The following is a 16,747-nucleotide window of genomic DNA, read 5'->3' as shown; positions in this document are numbered from 1 at the left end:
TTTTCTTTCAGCTCTATCAGGCTTTATTTCATGTATTTGGAGGCTCTGTTGCTGATGCATACAGTACATTGAGAATCCTCTCTTTTTCCTTACTGTTGAGTTTTAAGAATAATTTATTTTGGATATAAGTGCTTGATCAGATATGTGTTTCACAGGTATTTTTTCCCAGCCTGGAATTTATCTTCTCATTCTCTTAACAATGTCTTTCCCAGAGCAGTAATTTTCACTTTTAATGAAGTGCAACTTCCTTGATTTCTTCTTTCATGGATTGTGCTTTGGATGTCGTTTCTAAAAACTCATCACCAAACCTAAAGTCACCTTTCCTATCTTTTAGAAGTTTTATAGTTTTGAATTTTATACTCAAGTCTGTGTTTCATTTGAGTTAATATTTTAAAAGGAGTAAGGAGAGTATTTAGATTAATTTTTTTTTAATTAATAAGTGTTATTTTTTAAAACCATTTCAGGTTCACAACAAAATTAGGTAGAAAGTACAGAGAATACCCATATACTCACTGTCCCCGTATACTTACATCCTGTTTCACTATCAATATCTGTATCAGGTGATACATGTGTTATAATCAGTGAACTTACAATGACCCATCATTATCACCCAAAGTCGACAGTGTCCATTAAGTCGACAGTTTCCATTCCAGACCTTAATGGAAGGTCTATATAATTCACTCTTGGTGTTATATATTCTACAAGTTTTGACAAATGTGTAATAACAAATACCATTTTAGTTATCATGCAGAGTAGTTTCACTTCCCTAAAAATCTTCTGTGCTTCACCTACTCATTCCTCCCCTACTCCCAACCTACTCCTGGCAATCACTGATCTTTTCAGTATCTCCGTATTTTTGCCTTTTTCAGAATGTCATTGGAATCATACAGTATATAGCTTTTTTAGGTTGGTTTCTTTTACTTAGTAATGTGCATTTCGGTTTTCTCTACATCTTTTCACGGCTTGACAGCTCTTTTTTTTTTTTTTTTTTTTTTAAGGGATGAATAATATTGCATTGTCTGAATGTACCAGAGTATATTTATCCATTCACCTACCAAGGAACATCTTGGTTGTTTCCAAGTTTTGGCAGTTAGAAATAAAGCTGCTATAAACATCCCGGTGCAGGTTTTTGTATGGACAGAAATTTTCAATTCCTTTGGGTAAATACTAAGGAATGTGATTACTAGATTGTATAATTATAGTGTGTTTAATTTTAACAAGAAACTGCCAAACTCTTAAAGAGTGGCAACACCATTTTGCATTGCCACCAGCTGTGAATGAGAGTTCCTGTTGCTCCACATCCTCATCAGCATTTGGTATTGTCAGTATTCCAGATTGTGGCCATTCTGATATTTGTGTTGTGGTATCTCAATTTAATTTTAAGTGCTGCTCATTGATATAACATGGGTATCTTTTCAAATGCTTAATTACCATCTGTATATCTTCTTTGGTGAAGTATCTGTGAAGGTCTTTGGCCCACATTTTAATCTTGTATTTTGTTTTCTTATTGCTGATTTTTAAGAGTTCTTTGTATATTTTGGATAACAGATCTTTATTACATGTATCTTTTGCAAATATTTTCTCCCATTCTGTGGCTTCACTTCCTATCCTCTTTGACATTGTTTTTTGCAGAGTAGAAATTTTTTTTTAATGAAGTCTACCTTATCAATTATGTTATACCTTGATTTTGCCTTTGGTGTTGTTATTGCCATACCCTAAGTCATTTAAGTTTTCTCCTGTTATCTTCTAGGGATGTCATGGTTTTGCATTTTATGTTTAGGTCTATGATCCATTTTCAAGTTAATTTTTTCAAAGGATGTAAGGTCTGACTTTAGATTCATTTTCTTTGCATTTTGATGTCCTCATGTTGCAGCACCATTTGCTGAAAAGATTTTCTTTGCTCCATAGTTTTGCCTGTGCTTCTTTGTCAAAGATTAGTTGACTGGGCTATTAGTCTATTTCTGGGCTCTCTGCTCTGTTCCATTGATCTATTTGTTCTTTTTTCAGTACCACAGTATCTTGATATTATAACTTTATAGTAAGTCTTAAAGTCAGGTAGTGCCAGCCCTTTGACTTTGTTCTTTTTCAGTATTGTTTGTATTGGTTATTCTGAATCTTTTGCCTCTTCATATACATTTTAGAATCAGTTTTTGATATCCATAAAATAACTTGCTGGGATTTTTATTGGAATTGCATAGAATCTATAGATCAAGTTGGGAAAAATAGACATTATGGCAATATTGAGTCTTCCTATTTTGAAGAAGAAATATCTCTCACCTTAGTTGTTCTTTGATTTCTTTCATCAGAATTTTGTATTTTTTCTCATGTATACCCTGTGTATTTCGTTAGGTTTTTACCTAAGGGTTTCTTTTTTCTTTTTTTAATTTGCCTGATCGTGTCTTGGTCCGTTTTCATCTAGTTTACAAATTTATGTCATAGTTCATATTATAACTTTATTCTCTTTTAAATGTACATGGGACATGTAGTGATGCCCCCTTTTTATTTCAGAGTTAACAATTTGTGTTCTCTTTTTTCTTAGCTTGACTAGAGGCCTTTTGGTTTCATTGGTTTTCTCTGTTGATTTTCTGTTTTCTCTTTCATTGATTTCTGCTCTAATTTTTTTTCTTCATTATTTCTTCTGCTTATCTTGGGTTTGATTTGTTCTTTTATAGTTTTCTGAGGTGGAAACTTAGATGCTTTATCTTCTTTTCTGATACATGTGCTCATTGTTCTAAGTTTCCTTCTACGCATTGCTTTTGCTGCATTGCACACATTTTAAGTTGTACTTTCACTTTCATTTATTTTTTTTTAAAGGCTACATTTTTTTTTTAGGTTTATTTATTTACTTTGAGAGAGGGAGGGAGGGAGGGAGAGAGAGAGAGAGAGAGAGAAAACGAACAAGTGGGGAGGGGCAGAGAGACAGGGAGAGAGAGAATCCCAAGCAGGCTTTGCACGGTCAGCAGAGCCCAATGTGGGGCTTGAACCCACAAACCGCGAAATCATGATCTGAGCTGAAGTTGGACACTTAACCAACTGAGCCACCCATGCACCCTTTAAATTTCATTTAGTTCAAAATTTTAAAATTTCCCTTGGGATTTCTTTGATACATTATTTAGGTGTGTGTTTAATTTCCAAGTATTTGGGGATTTTTCAGCTCTTTCTGTTAGTTACTTTTTGTTTATTTCCATTTTAGTCTGAGAGAAGATATTGTATCATTTTAATTCATTAAATTTCTTAAGATGTAATGGCCTAGATTATGTTTTGTGGCCTAGAATGTGGTCTTAGTGAATGTTTTATTTATTAAAAAAATTTTTTTTTAATGTTTTTATTTATTTTTGAGACAGAGAGAGACAGAGCATGAGCCGGGGAGGGACAGAGAGAGAGGGAGACACAGAATCTGAAGCAGGCTCCAGGCTCTGAGCAGTCAGCACAGAGCCTGACGCGGGGCTCAAACTCACAGACTGTGAGATCATGACCTGAGCTGAAGTTGGATGCCCAACTGACTGAGCCACCCAGGCACCTTCTTAGTGAATGTTTTATACACGCTTGAGCAGAAAGTATATTCTGCTGTTGTTGGATGGACTTGTGTAGAGGTGTCGATTATATCCAGTTGCTTGATGGTACAGTTGAGTTCAATTACTGTATATCCTTACTTATTTCCTCCCGCTGGATTTGTCTACTTCTAAAAGACGAGTGTTAAAAATTTTCTAACTGTATAATAGCGAATCCATCTGTTTCTTCTTGCAGTTCTGTTCATTTTTGCCCCATGTAGTTTTTTTAATGTTTATCTTTGAGAGAGAAAGAGAGACGGAGTGCCAGTGGAGGAGGGGCAGAGAGAGAAGGAGACACAGAATCCAACGCAGGCCCCAGGTCTGAGCTGTCAGCACAGGGCCCGATGCGGGGCTTGAACTCACAAACCATGAGGTCATGGCCTGAGCTGAAGTCTGACGCTTAACCACCTGAGACACCTAGGTGCCCCTTGCCTCATGTATTTTGACACTCTGTTGTTAGGCACATACACATTAAGGATTATTATGTCTGCTTGGAGTATTGAACCCTCTGTCATTATGTAGTACCCCCCCTTATCCTGGATAATATTCCGTGTTCTGAAATCTGCCCTCTCTGAAATCAATAGAGCTACTCCTGGTACTTTGTTTGCATTTGTTTTTGATTAGTGTTAGCATGCTGCATCTTTCTCCTTTCTTTCACTTTTAATCTGTAAGTGTATTTATATTTAAAGTGAATTTCGTATAGGCAAAATACAGGTAGATTTTGTACTTTATTCCACCCTGACAGTCTGTCTTTTGATGGGTATGTTTAGACCAGTGATGTTTAAAGTTATTATTACTACAGTGGAACTAATATATCTACCATATTTTTTACTGTATTCTATTTTTGCCCTTGTTCTTTGCTTCTTTTGTTTCCTACTTTTTTTCTGTCTTTTGTGGTTTAATTGAGCATATGATTTCATTTTATCTCTGTTGGGAAAGACAGTTCATGCATGCAGTCTTTCTACCCCTACTTGGCCACATAAGAATGAACCTTGGGCCCAGAATACTTTCTTATCAAGAGGTAAGAGTCCTCACAGCCTGTGTTTGGAAATATCTTTCCCTGTTTCAGGCAACAAGTATACTCCTTTGTTTTGCTTAAGCATGTGTGTCGTATGGCATCTGCTAGATCTATCCTGTCTCCTTCATTCTACTAGATCTGTCCTCTGTCCTTCATTCTGTGACATAAGAGCAGTGTGTAGAGACCAGTCGCCCTGTGATGGCTGCTGGAAGAGACCCATGGGCCATTGCAGACTAATGTCTAATACTGAAGGTGATCTTATTCTTTCTCTTCTCTGTGTGTTTCTCTATGTTTACTATGAGTTAAATGTTCTCTCCAGTGCTTGACTGCATGTTTTCCTTGGTGATTTTGGTCTCAAGATGCAGTGTTTGGACTTCTACTCCTGGTAACAGGCAAGAGATGTCACTTGCTCAATTAATGCTCTCCTTTCTTAGCATATCAGTTATCCTTGTTTTTACTTTTTTTAGTGGTTGGCCTAGAGTTTGCAGTTTTATTAAGAACTAATCTAAGTCTAATTTTAAGTAACACTGTATCACTGTATGAGTACAAGGACCTTATATTAATAAAATATTCCTAATTCCTTCTCTTGTCCTTTGTGTCATCATTGTCATTTATTTCACATAAATGTAACTACACATATGTATACATACATACATATATATATATATATATACACACACACACAAATAATTGAATGCATTGTTGCTATTTTTATTTTGAATAAACTTAAGTCTTACATCTTACATCAATTAATGAGAAAAATCAAAGTTTTTATTATACCTTCACCTATGTCTTTTCTGATGCTCTTCCTTTATGGAGATCCATGTTTCTGACTAATATCATTTTCCTTCTCTCTGAAGAAGTTCTTTTAACATTTTTTGCAAGGCAGGTCTACTGGCAATAATTTCTCTCAATTTTTATTTGTCTGAGAAATTCTTTATTTTTCCTTCACTTTTGACAGATTATTTTGAAGGATATAGAATTTTAGGTTGGTAGAGTTTTTTTTTTTTTTCTGGAAAATTTAAATATTTCACTCCTGTCTTTTATTAGTTGAATGCCTTCTGTGAAGTCATATGTAATTTTCATATTTGTTTCTCTGTAAGTAGGGTGTTTTTTTCCTCTGGCTTCTTCCGAGACTTTTTATCTTTGACTTTCTGAAGTTTGAATATGATATGCCTAGATGTAGTTGTTTTGGCATTTACTATGCTTGGTGTTTTTTGAGCTTCCAAGATCTATAGTTTGATGTCTGACATTAATTTGGGGATGTTCTCAGTCATCATTGCTTTAAATAATACTTTTGTTCCTTTCTTTCTCTCCTGGTGTTCCTATTTTGTGTATGTTACACCTTTTGCAGTTCTCCCACAGTTTTTGGATATGCGGGATATTGAGGGGTTTTTTTGTTTTTTAGGGTTTTTTTTTTATCTTTTTCTCTTTACGTTTTGGGAAATTTTATGTTTCTCATTTCATTTTGGGAAGTATCTCTTGTCATATCCTCACACACAGAGATTCTTTCCTCAGCCGTATTCAGCCTACTAATGAGCCCAAGTGTTTGATCTTTAGCATTTCTTTCTTTTTTTTCATGTCACTTCTATTAACTTTTGAAGATTTATAGCACTTAAATCATGTTTGCTTATGTGTATGAAGGTTAAAAAAAATTTTTCCCCAGAAAATTCAAGAGCAACCAATTCATCATCAAGTAAAGTAAAAACTGGGTTTCTTTCTAAATTAGTCCAAAGTAGCATTTAGGAACTTAGTTGTAGGTTGCAATGTTGGCACCATGGCAAAACCAAGTGTAGGGTTGGATCTGGGTTTGTTTTGGTTTTCTTTTCAGTATCTGATGCTCCTGGATTAAGTTCTGAAAATGGTCCAATTTTAAGGCAGGGATCTGCTTGGATTCCAGCAGGGGTATGCTTGGGTTGGATGCTGCAGGGTGAGGCACATTTTGTGGGACTCATGTCAACTACCTATTAGTTATCATGGTAAAAAAATTCATCGTGTCCTCCTTTGTGTTCTGTGGAACTCAGCTCAGTATTGCAAGATTCTTCCAATTCCACCAAATCCGTTCACAGACTGGGATCTTTCTTATCACAATTTCCAGTGTAGCTCCAAATTTTTTATAGTTGTGAGCAAACCATTCTAGCAGGGACATGTTCTTAATCAGCTCATATACCTGTCCTGTCAGTGAAATGAGATTTATCATCTTATTCTGCAGTTAGAGAATTTTCTCCTCTTCTGTGCCTTGATAATAAGGAATATTTCTCATTATATCCAGATTTTCATAAACTGTTAGAATCTTTACAGCTCCCACTTCCAAAACCTTTAATGTATCTTCGGCTCCAAAACAGTACTTGTCTGTTCTTGGCTGATTTCACCCAAGTATTGAATTAATTTCTCTTTTTGAATGAATTTCATTGGAAAGAACATCAGTAGATAACTCAATAGCTAGTTTTTCATTTTCACCACCATGGGGTATATCAACTAATTTTAAATCTTTTGATTGCAGCCTCTGACCAGACATATCAGATTGACTTAGTTCAGTTTTAAAGTCAGCTGATCCAGCTAAAATGAGACGAGTCACATCTACTTTGTGAAAATAAACAGCTTCATAGCAGTCTCAGCTACTTTCTAAATACTATTATTCCACTTCCAGACCAGGCCTTACATGCATGGTTGCTTAGCTCAGTCCTTTCACTATGGGTTCCTCTTTCATGACTGACATAAGGTCTTGGCCTTGGGGAGGTACTGCCTCTGTCCTGGGCAAGCTGCACCTCTCTGCTTGCAGTACTGCTTGATAAATGCAGCTCTTTGATCTTCTGCTCCCAAATAGGCTATGATCCCAATTCCAAGCTTTATGCTGAATGCTCTATGCTTAATTTCACATCTCACCACTTAGTTTGGGGGGAGGGTACTGAGAATTTAGTTCCTAAAATGGCCCCTACTTACCATTTTGATTTTCCTTTATACTTTTCTTTTCTTGCTTTGACTATAGACCTGAATGTTTATTATTAACTTTTTCTTTTATTATCGTGGTAAGAGAGATTTGTGCTTTTGTTCAGTCTTCCATTTTGACCCTAGAGGTAGAAAATAGCTTTCAATCCAACTACATAGATCTTTGATTTATTTAATAAGGTTAGTGGGCAGTGGACATTCTTTGACTTAGGGTGAAAAATCTAAAAGTTTTAAAAATAAAACCAACTGAACTATATCTCTAAAACAGACCATGATCAACCACTGTATGACTGTCCTATGTGTGGGCTCATCTGTACAAATTACCATATTCTCCAGGAACACGTTGACTTACATTTGGAAGAAAGCAGCTTTGGACAAGGTATGTTGATATATTTCAAAATAAGAATCTCATGGTTTAATTTCTACTTCCTACGATACATCTAATTTTTGGAGTAGTGATATAGAGAAAAAAAGTAATGTAGCTTCAACTTTTTAGACGTTGTTTCACAGAAAAGTTGTATGGGATGAATTATTGTAACCAACAACTAAACTCGTGGTGTGTACCCCAGAGTTTTGCCCCAGAACACCAATATTGAGAAAACAGTGATATATGGTATAATTTAAAAAATCTGTTTGATGAAGTTGAGGCTTCATGAAAGGCTTAATGAACTAGGAAGCTGTCAAATGGCACATAAAATTTAAAAAGTATATATGAACTATATAACTTAAATGTTTTTCAGGTTCATTTCTAATTTGCCTAGTTTCTTATATTATAGCTTATTAGTTTTGTTAGTGACTACAATTTTTTCTCTGCCTCCTATCTTTTTAAATAGTGGCATTGATTAAGTAATCATTGTGGTACATTACAAGTGGAAAGATTCTATATGAGTTTCAGAGTTCCACTGAAATAAGACCCTAAGAACAACCAATTGTATTCTATTGGGTTTTAGTTTCTTAAGTTACATTGTTATCTCCTGTTAATTCAGGGGTCTTTAGTGTCCATTATTATTGTTCCTAATACCAGTGAGTTTCATGGACAACATTTCCTTGCTCACTCAGCCTAATCCCCAAATGAAAATTATTGGAACAAAGATGGAACAGTCCTCCCATTCTGGTAGTTCTCTCCTAACTACAGTGGGAAAATAACTCTCTGAAGCTGAATGTCCACTAATTCTTATTTTGTTTATGATAGACTTTGTACGGGTACATAAATTATTCTGTAAGCCTATAGTGGATAATGAAAAGTATGGCCTGAGTGAATCACTGTAGATAGCATCAAAATACTCTAAAAATCAGCTGGAAACTGCTTATCTCTAGCAGTGAAAGTGGGGACCAAATAACTAAATAGGAAGATGTGATAGAGGCTGAGAGATTTGGAAGGAAAGAAAGAATATTCAAATACATATTAAACTATCAAATTGGAGGTCAGGGAAACAAGATGCTGGCCAGAAGCTACTGACTAATGGATCTGTGGGATATTGGCTAGAGAGGAAACAGGGCAAAATGTTACAAAGTTGTACTATTTGTTTGAGATCAGACTGTAATTAAGCGGCACTTTGCAAACATATTTTTATGCTCTTTATTATTTCCTTTTCTCCCCTCAGTTTATTTTAATTTTTTTTCAACGTTTTTATTTATTTTTGGGACAGAGAGAGACAGAGCATGAACGGGGGAGGGGCAGAGAGAGAGGGAGACACAGAATCGGAAACAGGCTCCAGGCTCAGAGCCATCAGCCCAGAGCCCGACGCGGGGCTCGAACTCACGGACCACGAGATTGTGACCTGGCTGAAGTCGGACGCTCAACCGACTGCGCCACCCAGGCGCCCCTCCCCTCAGTTTATTTTAAATGCCAACCTGCCTTATTTGTGTTAGTAAAGAACACCAATGAAAAGTATTACTTAATATCTCCAAGTTCTGGTTTCCTTAGTAGAGAATACCTAACTTCCTAAGTTTGTTACGAGGATCAAACGAGGTAATTAATGAAAAATGCTTGTCACAGCCTAACTACTCAGTGAATAGTAGGGATTTAAATGGAGGTTCTACACTTATGGAAGCTGTTCACGTTCTGCCAGAAATAGTGTTTCCGTGACATCACAGTCATGAATAAATATCAAAATAATAGCATGTACTCCCATTTAAAAATATGAATTAACATACAATAAGTAAGATTTATATTCAGAAGTTATTTTATTCTAAACATTAAAAATATCTAATAGGCATAGATAGAGTCCAGTGTTCTAGAGATCTAGAATTGGCTCATCAGCTTCAACAAGAAGAAGACAGAAAAAGGAGATCTGAAGAATCACAACAAGAAATGGGAGAATTTCAGAAGCTGCAGGTACAAAGATTAAATAACAATGTAATATTTTGCTTTGGTGGAGTTCTTTTCAAACAGTCTGTCAAGACTGCAGCCTATTATTTTTGTCCGTGTTGATATACAAAATATTTTTTGTAAATATTTATTTATTTTGAGAGAGCAAGAGAGCACAAGCAGGGGAGGGGCAGAGAGAAGGGGAGAGAGAATCCCAAGTAGGCTTTGCACTGGCAGCACAGAGCTAGACACGGGGCTTGATCCCACAAAGAGTGAGATCATGACCTGAGCTGAAATCAAGAGTCGGATGCTTAACTGACTAAGCCACCCAGGCGCCCCCCAAAGTATTTTTTTTTTTTACATATACATTTTATAATTCATAACAGCCACCATTTGTTAAGTACTTACTCTGGTCATGTATTGAGATAAGCACTTCATATATAGTATCTCAAAATCTTTACAACTCCATAAGTGACAGATGAAGTAATGGAGACAAAGAGTGCTTACATAGCTTAACTTGTTCAGGTTCAGGCTGTATTAAATGGTTAAAGCCTGGATTCAAACTCATGTAAATTGATAGGGCAAATTAGGGAACTGAGACTCAGAATTTAACTGTTTGTACAGATTCTTAAACATTACTCTTTCTGAAGCTCAATGCTAATCAATTTACTCTCCCATCTGAGTGTTACTCTTAACGATTGCAATTCAGGCACTCAAAAAGAGCAATTTTTAATGGAAAAATGTGTTTTTGATGATATTTGAGGCTTTATCTTAGGTCAATGGTGGTATCTGCTGAACTAAACTGGCAGCAGCTATATATATATTTATATGTGTTTTTTATTTATTTATTTATTTTTAAGTAGTCTTCATGCTCAGAGCGGGGCTTGAACTCAACCTGAGATCAAGAGTTTTATGCTCTGCTGAGCCAGCCAGGTGCCCTGAATGCGTTTACATTTTTAATAGATGTTTCTACTTTTTTCAATCCTAATTGCTGTGGACTATGGTGTTATCTGTGCTAATAATGCTCAGAGTTTCTAAATGTTCTTTTTCCATGTGCTGATAGGATTATGTATAAATAAAAAGGATTTATGATTGAATAGGTTTGAAAGTATTCAGTTAAGCAGGTTTGTATACTTCAAGATTTCTCAGAACCTTTAATATTCTAATGTGCATTGTACATAATCATAATTTTCTCAGATTTACTTGACTTCTGAGTTTGTCTTCTCAGATACCTCACGTAGGACTGTGCAATTCTCGCTTTGGAATATCTGATTTAGGCTATTTTTCTCCTTGGTGATTCATTTATTTGCAAAACATTTTCCCACTAGGATTCAGAGGAGGAAAATAAGTTGGCGTTTCCTAACGTTTTTTTTACCTTACATAATTTTCAACATTATCAATACACAAGGTTTCCAGTATTTAAGGGAGTTTGTTATGTAACTTTGCAAGTTGTTTAGATTTCAAAACTTTTTCCGTAGAGGCTGTGTTATACATTTGAGATTCTCTATCCAGTATGCAAAAAAAAAACCCAATTAATTTACTATGTAGAATTATTGCCTGAATGAAGTATGGATTAAGTAAGCCTTCATAAACTAGCCTGAGAATCAAATAACAAATACTGACAAATTTTCTTCAATAAGTCAGTGCTATGTTCAGAACTCACCTGCCTTTTTCAGTATGTTTAGTAGGAAGACAGGATTCACTACTTTCCCTACTACAAGGAAAGCAAATCTCTTGCTATGGTGGAGAAAGGCTGTCATTAACTCAGGGATGTGTGTGTGTGTGTGTGTGTGTGTGTGTGTGTGTGTGTGTGTGTATTTATCTTTAATAAAAATCTTTAAGTTTATTTGTATAAAAGTCTATAAACCAGAATGTTTCAAAATGCATTTCCAAATAAAATTGTAGTACGTTTCCATCCTCACTGAGGTAAAGAGGCATAAAAATTAAGTGATTCATTTTTATGTTTGATAGAGACAATATGGTTTAGATAATTCTGGAGGATACAAACAACAGCAACTACGTAATATGGAGATAGAAGTCAATAGGGGAAGAATGCATCCATCTGAATTTCATAGAAGAAAAGCTGATATGATGGAATCACTAGCTATTGGTATTGATGATGGAAAAACAAAAACTTCTGGTGAGTTCTTAAACATCCAAACCATTATTTTAATATTTCATATGTCAACGAAGTAATAATAAGAATTATTTGAATTTTGCTTAATTTTTGTAAGCCATAGTTTATCTACTTTTAGGTGAGACTAATAATAATAATTTTAATAATAATTATTAAAATAATAATTATTTTAAAATAAACCATTTTTAAAATTTCTGTACTTCCATTTTTATGATGAATTAATCACTTAAAAATATCTGCCTATCAATATAAGTATCCATTCCATGCTGTAACATTTAATGATCAATTATATAGCATTTTAATTGTTCTTTTTCTTGATTCTAAGTCTTATCTTTTAAAGTTCCTTGGAAATGGTTTACATATATTTCTATTTTTCATATGCTAGGCACAACTACAACACTTGGTTCATTTAATTGTTTTGATTTATTGACTCTCATCTTGTTAAGGACAAAACCCATTTTCCCATAGGATACCCTCAATTCAAATGAAAAGAATCCAGTGATTGCCTTTTTTCGTGCCACATACTGTAGGAGAAAGTATCAGCTACCCAATTAAGACCTTCCTGCCCATAAACTTCACAGAATCTGTAGAGTAAATACAGTATACACAAAAAACTGTAGTGTTCTGCCATGACAGAATATACCTAATGCGTAGGAGGCACAGCAAATAAATGTGGTGAGGGTTCAGAGAAAGAGGACCTTTGTGTTTGGATTTTGGAATCAGGAAAGGGGTCTATAAAGACATGAGCATTTGATCTTTGGAGTGTCAGTAGGGTTTCAAAATACCCTGTAGGGTATTTTGGTATTACAGGATTGCATGGAGGGAAGGGACAGAGTCTGATATACCCTGTCCTAACATCTTGTTTATCCATATTGTAGCACTTACTATAACAGTCTGAGTCCACGAGATTTCAAAGAACATTATTATATATATCTTTTGTAATTTTAGCACTTAGCATAGTGCTAGGTATATAAAAAGTGCTTATCAGATATTATAATTGAATGGAAATTCCATGGGCAAAACGTTTAATATGTTCGGTTAGGCCACAGCCAAAATTATGTCAAGAAGAATGGTTTGAAAAAAGGTAAGTCAGAAGATAGCTTGCTGTGGGGCTTCATATACCATGGATTATAACCATTCTATAGATAATAGCAAGTTATTGAAGTTTTTAAATTGGGAGCAAATTGATTAGGACTGAGCTTCAGAGAGAGTAATGTCTAGCAGTATGTATAATAATAGATAATAATATCATTCATTCAATAGTACACTTTTATGTGCTCGGCCTGGTAGGTGCAGAAATGAAAGGTGCGAACAATTTCAATTCAATGTAATTAGTAGTGTGCTAGTGTTAGGAAACTTGTATCATAGTAATAAGAAAGACATGAACTAAGGTTATAACAGTAAAACATAAAATGGAATTGACAGGATTTAGAAGGGACCCCTGAGGGAGAGACTGATAACTAGAAATATATGAGACAGCCATAGAAAATGTTAGCTTACGCTTCTAAATCTTCTAAATCTCTTTTCTATTTTAGGAATTATTGAAGCACTTTGTAGATACTATCAGAATGCTGCCACAGAGGTCAGGCGTGTGTGGCTTTCTACAGAGGTGGATCACTTTCATTCATCTTTTGGTGACAAAGGTTGGGGTTGTGGTTACAGAAATTTCCAAATGCTACTTTCATCATTACTGCGAAATGATGCTTATGATGATTGCTTGAAAGGTATGTGAAATACAAGACTCTGAACCTGTCAGCTGATACGATAACATACAGTTGACCCTTGAAAAACACGAGTTTGAACTGCATAGGTGCACTTACACAGAATTGTTTACAGTGCAGTATTGTAAATGTATTTTCCTTATGCTTTTCTTTTTTTTTCCTTACGATTTTCTTTTCTCTAGTTTACTTTATTGTAAGAATACTGTATATAATATGTATAACATATAAAATATGTGTTAATTGACTGTTAGGTTTATGTTTCTTTATAAGGCTTCCAGTCAGCAATAAGTTATTCTTAGTGAAGTTTTTGACCAGCAAAAACTTTCATGCGGATTTTTGACTGTGCAGGGGGTCAGTGCCCCAGCCCCTGCATTGTTCAAGGATCAACTATACATACAATATGGAATGAGTTAATAAATAGTATTCACAATTCATAGCTTTAATGAGGAAGCATTTTAGTGGATATTTACATTAAAAGCCTGAATTCATGTTGGAGAAAGAGAAAATGTTGTAATAAAAATGTCAAGAATGATGGTCTTTAAAAAGTGTGTTGTAGGTCCTGTGGAGTATATGGCATACAGCTAAATGGTATGATTCAGTACTTCAGTAACTGTCATGTAACATGTTTGCTTGTATAATTTTAGGTATGTCAATTCCTTGCATTCCAAAAATCCAGTCTATGATTGAAGATGCATGGAAGGAAGGTTTTGATCCTCAGGGTGCCTCTCAACTTAATAACAGGTTACAGGGAACAAAGGCCTGGATCGGAGCATGTGAAGTGTATACACTTCTGACCTCCCTAAGGGTAAAGTATGTACCTAAAAGTCCAAGTTAAGGTTATTGCCATCTCTGGGAAGTTTCCTTTGTTGTCGTTTTTTTCGTTTATCAGGGAGACTGCTAAAAAATAAAATTTAAGTGGCACTGAAACACTTATACTGAAAACCAACAGTTCAGTCCCTATCTCATGTTCCTCTCTGTTCTCAAGTCCCGTTTCTCAGAGGCAGCTGTTACTCCCATTGTTTCTAAATAATATGCGTTCAGGGCCTTTTTTTTTCTTTTTTTGGTTTATCAGTTTTAGATGTCTGCTGCATTTCCCTGACCTACCTGTCCTACCTATGTTCACCCTCAATCCTTGTAATTTAGTTAAATTTCACTTTTTTATTAAGTTAAAGTCAGAGTTTACATCATGACTGTATTAATATTATTCATTGCTGACTTTATTTCCTTTCCTGAAAAGCTTTTAAAAAATTTACTTGAATTAAGGATTGACTTTTCTTTCCCCTTTTACTATTGACTGCATCATGGTCTCAAGCTTTTCTAAACACTCCACTTAACGTAATCTGAGGCTTTCCTATTCCTGAACACCTCCTCCTTGAAGTCCTCTATTGTCTTTGCTCTAGTCTGGATTATTTGCCTCCTAGATCCCCTTGAAAGCTATAATCATCTAGCATTTCTTCATTGTTTTCTTGAAGTGGAGTCTGGATTTTTTTCTGGATTCCATGTCTTTATCTTTTTTGGATTACTCTTCTGCTTAAACATATCTTTCATTAGGTTCTTAAGGAAAGATGCCTAGTCCTAATTACTTAAATGATAATTTGGGTGGCTATAGTCTTCTAAATTCAAAGTCATTTTCAGATCAAATTAAGTTTTTACCCTGGTGACTTCTAGCAGTCAGTATTACTATTGAGAAGGTAAGATGTCATCTGATTTTCATTCCTTTTATGTGTAACCTGCTTATTTTCTCTGAAAGTTTTTTTGCATCATCTCTTAGCCCTGCTGTTATGAAATTTCACATAATTTTATGTGAGGCTTCAATTCCTTGTAGGGGTGGGTATTTGTTTTTCCTTCTGAATCTGGAATTATGAGTTGTAAGATCTCAGTGTAGTGGTTTAGAGCTTGGACTTTGGAGTCTGACTGCCTACAATTGATTCTAGTTTTCCTGCTTATTAGCTGTATGACTTAGTTTGTCTGTAGTCTTGTGCCATCATTGAAAAAAAACATGTAAAAATAACTGCCTCATAGAGTTGTAGTAATATTAAATGAGGTCATAAAGTCCTTAGAACTGTGACTGGCATCTACTAAGAGCTCAGAGGTTAACTGTTGTTTGATAATTATGATCTCTCCATTTTTTTTATTCCTCTTTCTAGAACTTTGTTAGTTGGCCAGTGAACCTCGATATTAAGTTTATTGGTTAAGTTTCATTTTTCATCTTTGTTTTTGTTTTACTATCTAGATTTACTCAACTTTATCTCCCAACTATTTTATTCAAATTTGTATCTTAGCAATCATGTTTTTTAATTTTAAGGGTAATTTCATAGCATCATAGTCTTTTATGTTGCAAAAATTTTTTTCCAACATTTTGTTTCTTTCTATTCCTTGCATTTTGTACTTTCTTCTGTGTTAATTTGTTTTCATGTCTATTTTAGTCTTTTGCATTTTGAGGGCTTTCTTCTAACTTTTATAAATCCTAAGTTGTCCATTCCTAGGGTGAGGAATGAGGCACTAGAAAGGTGCCGTAAGATTGCATGGAGCTAGCAGATGAGCAGACTATTAGGTAGAAGCTTGCTGTTTGGTTGGGGAACTCTCAAATTTCAATATAGGAAGAGATGTTTTCTCAGAGGCTATTCAGAGAAGAGTTCTCACTCTTCTGCCTTGAGCTCCTGCATTGATGGAGGGGGTGTTTAAGGAGAGATTTGCCTTCTTTATGCAAACTTTCAATTCATTTCACATTTATAGCTGTATTACTACTCTTTCTCATACTTAGTGCCTCTAAGCTTCTAGCCTCTCTGGAATTTTAAGACAGTTGTCTATTTCTTTGCATTCACTTTTATGTTTTCTCCTTTTCATTTTCCAAAAATGCAGGGCAGTTTTGTCTGTCTCCATTTGCTTTGTCTTTGGGTGTTTGGATCATTTACTCTTTCAGTATTATGTTGTTGGGCTTTTAAGAGGGAACAGAGATAGATGCTTGTGATCATCTTTAATGGAATGTTTGCCATTAAGCTTCATGGCTCTGTGTTTTCCTTTATGTTTGCTTTACATCATTTCTTTTTTTTTTTTTTT

General features: G+C 35.0%; 2 protein-coding genes, 1 long non-coding RNA gene and 1 pseudogene across 7 annotated transcripts in view; 1 reads left to right on the top strand and 3 right to left on the bottom strand.

Annotated features, from left to right (window-relative positions):
- The window catches only part of ZUP1 (zinc finger containing ubiquitin peptidase 1), a 33,007-nt gene that overhangs the window by 2,998 nt on the left and 13,262 nt on the right, over positions 1–16,747 (top strand). For 2 of the 5 annotated variants that reach the window (XM_040474460.1, XM_040474462.1), the window contains exons 3-8: positions 4,495–4,572; positions 7,787–7,897; positions 9,735–9,856; positions 11,801–11,969; positions 13,502–13,690; positions 14,332–14,497. In XM_040474460.1, coding sequence (XP_040330394.1) covers positions 4,495–4,572; positions 7,787–7,897; positions 9,735–9,856; positions 11,801–11,969; positions 13,502–13,690; positions 14,332–14,497 — 835 coding nt within the window. Of the gene's footprint in view, positions 1–4,490; positions 4,573–7,786; positions 7,898–9,734; positions 9,857–11,800; positions 11,970–13,501; positions 13,691–14,331; positions 14,498–16,747 lie in introns of all 5 variants that reach the window. The other 3 variants (XM_040474461.1, XM_040474464.1, XM_040474463.1) reach the window with 2 other exon arrangements.
- Positions 5,260–5,835, bottom strand: LOC121029958 (uncharacterized). Its single transcript, XR_005790002.1, has 2 exons — positions 5,604–5,835; positions 5,260–5,463 (listed from the first exon to the last, which is right to left on the bottom strand). It is a non-coding gene; the product is annotated as an uncharacterized LOC121029958 (long non-coding RNA).
- LOC121029224 (eukaryotic peptide chain release factor subunit 1-like) lies at positions 5,959–7,237 on the bottom strand (annotated as a pseudogene).
- Positions 7,534–16,747, bottom strand: part of RSPH4A (radial spoke head component 4A) — a 41,554-nt gene continuing 32,340 nt past the window's right edge. The window contains exon 7 of the mRNA XM_040474458.1: positions 7,534–7,640. The gene's annotated coding sequence lies outside the window, so the exon portion shown is untranslated. The remainder of the gene's footprint in view (positions 7,641–16,747) is intronic.

Source organism: Herpailurus yagouaroundi, unplaced genomic scaffold, assembly GCF_014898765.1.
Source record: "Herpailurus yagouaroundi ecotype Mexico unplaced genomic scaffold, PumYag 139, whole genome shotgun sequence".
Lineage (NCBI taxonomy): Eukaryota > Metazoa > Chordata > Mammalia > Carnivora > Felidae > Herpailurus > Herpailurus yagouaroundi.
The sequence above is the reverse complement of the archived record's forward strand: the minus strand, read 5'-3'. Positions and strand labels throughout refer to the sequence as shown.